This window comes from Canis lupus, chromosome 21 (assembly GCF_048164855.1).
Source record: "Canis lupus baileyi chromosome 21, mCanLup2.hap1, whole genome shotgun sequence".
Classification (NCBI taxonomy): domain Eukaryota; kingdom Metazoa; phylum Chordata; class Mammalia; order Carnivora; family Canidae; genus Canis; species Canis lupus.
The window spans coordinates 15,525,861-15,530,990 of record NC_132858.1 but is presented as its reverse complement, the minus strand read 5'-3'; the positions used below and the strand labels follow the sequence as shown (position 1 = coordinate 15,530,990).

Here is a 5,130-nt window from a genome sequence, read left to right as displayed (position 1 = left end):
TTGCCAGAGGGAATGTAGGTGGAGTGGAGTCAGACAAAATGGGTGAGGGAAGTGGAAGAACAGGCCTCTGGGTATGGAATGAATAAGTCGCAAGAGTAAAAGGCATAGCATAGTGAATGTAGTCTATTGGTATTAGGGTAGCAGTGCAAGGGGACAGGTGGTAGCTACACTTGTGGTGAGCACACCAAAACATAGAGATTGGTAGAATCATTATGCTGTACACCTGAAACTAAAGCAACATTGGGTATCAACTGTAATCCAAAACAAAACAAACAAACAAACAAAAAACAGATTTCTGGTGCACAAAGGACAGGAATACTTGAAGTAAATACAATTCAATTTCTTTACGGGGACTGTACTGAAGAGGATGGAGCACCAGAAAATAACAAGTCTGGGCCTCTCATAATTGCAAACTTGGTGAACCCATTCTCTGGGCCTTGGTTCCTCTTCTCATGCTCGTGGATGGCCCTAGATGATGTCAGAGGCCCCTTCCAATTCACAAAATTTGAGAATTCTTGTATAAACTGGAAACACCTCAATGCACCGAAGTTGTTCTTGGCCTATACTCCAGTTTTCAGTGACTTGCATCTGCTTCTCAAACTAACTTTCTCTGTTTCTCACTAGTATAAGGGACTGCCTGAGTCTAAGTGAGACAGATTTGCATCGCACAAATGGTAGAAGGAAAATGTCAAAATATGTCATTTGCATTAAGAGCAGTGAGGATCTACAGAATGTACCCCAGGGACATCCATGTCTTCAGCTATGTAGCTTCCCTTTTTTAAAAAATATTTTATTTATTTATTGGGAGGAGGAGGTAAGAGTAGAGGGACAAGCCAGCTCCCCACTGAAATTCGAGTGCAGAGCTCAATTCGAGCATCTTGAAATCATGACCTGAGCTAAAGTCAGATACTTAACCAACTGAGCCACCTAGGCAACACTCAGCTGTGTGGCTGTTTAAGCTCAGGGTCTTTTACAGAATGGAGATTTTCCACATTGCACATTTACAAAAAACATCAATTTGCACATTCATGAAGGATTTTAAAATGAGGTTATTTTAAAATGAGGTCATGGAGTTACATTCAAAGGATTGAAAAAGTGGTGTTCATTATCTAATTTGAAACTTCTAATTCCTGATATACACCATCATTAGGGTACTAAGAATTAATTACAATAACGACAGTGTGAATAGTGTAATTACCTGCATTCCATTATTTTACAAGCATTATCTGTTTATGTAAAGGGTTAAAATATACAATAACACTTGCAAATTTGGGGGCATTGCTTGCTTCTTCTATTGCAATGGACACCAGTAAAAAATGGAGGGCTTAAGACCTCTCTGTCTTTGTAAGAGGTGTCTCAGTCGAAAATCTGTTTCCTAAAGCAAGGCATAACTGTCAGACCATGCAGTCTTTATAGTGTGTCCTGATAATAGTGCTATATGTCCACTATGTCTGGGATCATGATGGACAGAATGTTCCAAAATGCCAGACATAAGTTCCAGAATGTTAAAGCTGGCAGGGACATGGAGGTCATGTGATTCATCCCCTTTACATAGGTTCAGAAAAATAAAGTAACAGAAAGAAGGTGGTTAAGGGCCCTCTCTCTTCAAGTCTTGCAACTTTTGATGACAACACACCACTTCTCTGTACCTGCCATATTTGCTGACATTAGGATGCTGTGGATAGAAGGTGATACAGAGGATGGTTTGAACACCAGGGACTTCATTTGCCTTCAAACCGTGCATCCCGGCACCACATTTTCCTCATGGCGTTCTTCATGTCTGTGTTTCTCAATGTGTAGATGAGAGGGTTGAACATGGGAGCAATCATGGTATAAAATAGGGCAAACACTTTGTCATTACTGACGGAATCCGCCATGGGGACATATGTGAAGATGAGAGGCAAGAAGAACATGAACACAACCGTGATGTGTGAGCCACAGGTAGAGAGGGCTTTGCGGCAGCCCTGGGATGAGTAGGTCCTCAGGGTAGACAGGATGATGATGTAAGAAATTACCAAGGCAACAAAGGTCAAAATGGACAGCACTCCTGTGGTAGTAATGATCACAATAACCAACAAGCTAGTATCCATGCAGGCCAGCTTCAGCAAGGGGAAAACATCACAGAAATAGTGGTCTATCTGATTGGGGCCACAGAAGGGAAGTTCAATAATAATCAATACTTGCATGATTGAATGGGTAAATGCTCCGAGAATTGAGGCCATTACAAGGACATAGCACACCTGTCTGCTCATGATGACCATATAGTGAAGGGGTCTGCAGATGGCTGCATATCGGTCATAGGCCATGGCCACCAAGATGAAGATCTCAGTGGCACCAAAAAAATGGGCATAAAACATCTGGGCCATGCAGCCATTGTAGGAGATGGTCTTCTGCTGGGCCAGTAGGTCTATGATCAGTTTGGGGGCCACTGTGGAAGTGAAGCAGACATCCATGAAAGATAGGTAGCTCAGGAAAAAGTACATGGGCTGTTCACGGAGGCGGCTGCCCCTGATTGTGAGAAGAATGAGCAAGTTTCCTGAGAGAATTGCAATGTAGCAAAGTACGAACAGCACAAAGCAGGCGGCCTTCGCATCTTCATCACTAAAAAGTCCCAAGAGAATGAATTCTGTGATGTTTTCATGTCCCATTGCTTCTGTGGGTCTGATTATGTAGAGGGGAAAGTTAACATACTGGAAACACCCAACTTTTTAAAATTATTGATTTATTTTAAAAGTCATTCATTTATTTGATAAATAAATGTAGATTGTTTATTATGATGCAAACACCAAAATTAATGCTAAGGGTGCAGCAGTATACAAAATACATACAATCTATCAACAAGTAGATATAGTTCATTAGAGTAGCCATATGCTAATAATAAAAGCACAAATAATTAATTGAAAATATAATAAATCCCAAAGTCTCATGCTTACTATGAAAAACAGGACAAATAATAAGAAGATGAAATGTTCTTTTTTAGGTTAATTTTGAGATGTGATTTCAGTAGTATACCTTAAGAGTAATTTTTGAATCTCTGTTATGTATAAACAGTATTGAGGTTATCTCTTCTTCAAGGGCAGTCTTATCATTCTCAGTCCTTCCCAGGAACTAAATCTGTGCTGAACCTTGAAAGTTCAGTAGCATCATTAATCATTAGTGAGTTCGTCATTTTAAATATTAGATCTCTAAATGACAATTTAATAAAGTGCCTTTAACAATTTTCTGCGAACATTGAGCAAAGATCAGATCATTGGGGAAGAAATGCTCCACTGTATGAGGTTCCAGTATATTTGTGGCTTCCTGGAATTGACCTCATTTCCTAGTTCACCTTTCAGTCTAACTCAGGAGTTTTCATCCCTTAGTCCCACTTTCTGTCACTTTCCAGTAAGACAGCACCCCTGCAGGGTCAAATTGCATCCAGAGATCCTTTTTTCACTAGATCTGTTTTAAAACCTTGTATTTCTTTTAATTTAACCACTTTCTTTCCTTAAATATAGAATTGTATTACAAGATTAAAAAGATTATAACGAATTAAAAGATTATACCATGTTTATGGCTAGGGAGGATCAATATAAGAAAGATGTCAATTCTTCCCAATTAATACATTCAATAGTTAAAACAAAAATTCTGACATTTTTCATCAAAATCTGATTCTAAAATTTAGAAAGAATAGCCAGAGTAGCTAATCTAACTTTTTCAAAGGAAGATCAAAGAGGATAGACATATCTTTCAGAATTGAAATATACTATAAAGCTATAGCAATTAAAAAGTTGTAGGTAGAGGCATCTGGGTGGTTCAGTCGGTTAAGTGTCCAACTCCTGTGATCTTAAGGTCATGAGATCAAGCCCCAAGTTGGGCTCCACACTCAACACAGGGTCTGCTTGAGATTCTCTCTCCCTCTGTGTCTGCCCCTCTTGCTGTGTTCTCTCTCTGTATCAAGAATAAATAAATAAATCTTTTTTAAAAAGTTGTAGGTAAAGACAGATTGCTGGACTTGAAGACAGTCAATAAATAAATACATAAAAATATAAAAATTATTCATTTGGGGAATATAAATAATAGTGAAAGGGAAAATAAGGGAAGGGAGAAGAAATGTGTGGGAAATATCAGAAAGGGAGACAGAACATAAAGACTGCTAACTCTGGGAAATGAACTAGGGGTGGTAGAAGGGGAGGAGGGCGGGGGGTGGGAGTGAATGGGTGACGGGCACTGGGTGTTATTCTGTATGTTAGTAAATTGAACACCAATAAAAAAAATAAAAAAAAGGAATAAATTAAAAAATATATATATATATATAAATTAATTAATTAATTAATTAATTAATTCATATATATTGGTATTTGTTCCATATTTTTAAAGATTTTATTTATTTTTTCATGAAAGGCAGAGAGAGAGAGAGAGAGAGAGAAGCAGAGACACAGGCAGAGGGAGAAGCAGGCTCCATCCAGGGAGCCTGATGCAGGACTCAATCCTGGGTCTCCAGGATCATGCCCTGGGTGGAAGGCAGGCGCTCAACCACTGAGCCACCCAGGGATCCCAATTTGTTCCATATTTACGTTGAAATTTCAAATTGATTTAAAGTCCAGGAAATCAAATTGATTTGAATTTTAATAACTGAGGACTTTAAACGTCTCTCTGAAAAAAAAATCACTCATAAGGCACAAAAAATTATAATCCAGATGGTCAAAAAATACAAATGTATCCAAAAAAAGTAAGAACAAAATTGAGAATATTTAGAATGGGTTTATATCTTATGTAGGAACATTTTTAAAGCAAAGAACATAAAACAAATTCATAAAAATATAAAATCTATTTTAAAATCTTCCATATGACAAGACTTCATATAAACCAAATATTTTTAAAAGCAGCAAATGGGAGTAAATATTTATAAATCCTGTGAATCGATCACATAAAGATAAGTAGCCCAATTTTCTAAAAAAGCAACATTTTGGGAAGGCAATACATAGAAAGAAAATCACAACTGCCCAGAAAAATATAAATATATTCAACCTCACTAGAATTAGGGAGATGCAGATGAAACAGGAATGAGATATTATATTCTCACTCATCGACTTCATAAAACTAAAATTTTAAAAGGTATTCATTAAAATTTTTTATGAGTGACCCAGC

At 37.6% G+C, this 5,130-nt stretch overlaps 1 protein-coding gene across 1 annotated transcript; it reads right to left on the bottom strand.

The window, feature by feature from the left end:
• Positions 1 to 1,721: 1,721 nt before the first annotated feature.
• On the bottom strand, positions 1,722 to 2,648 carry LOC140613360 (olfactory receptor 4P4-like). The gene has a single exon (XM_072791891.1). It carries the CDS (start codon positions 2,646 to 2,648, stop codon positions 1,722 to 1,724), a length of 927 nt encoding a protein of 308 aa, XP_072647992.1.
• Positions 2,649 to 5,130: the final 2,482 nt, after the last annotated feature.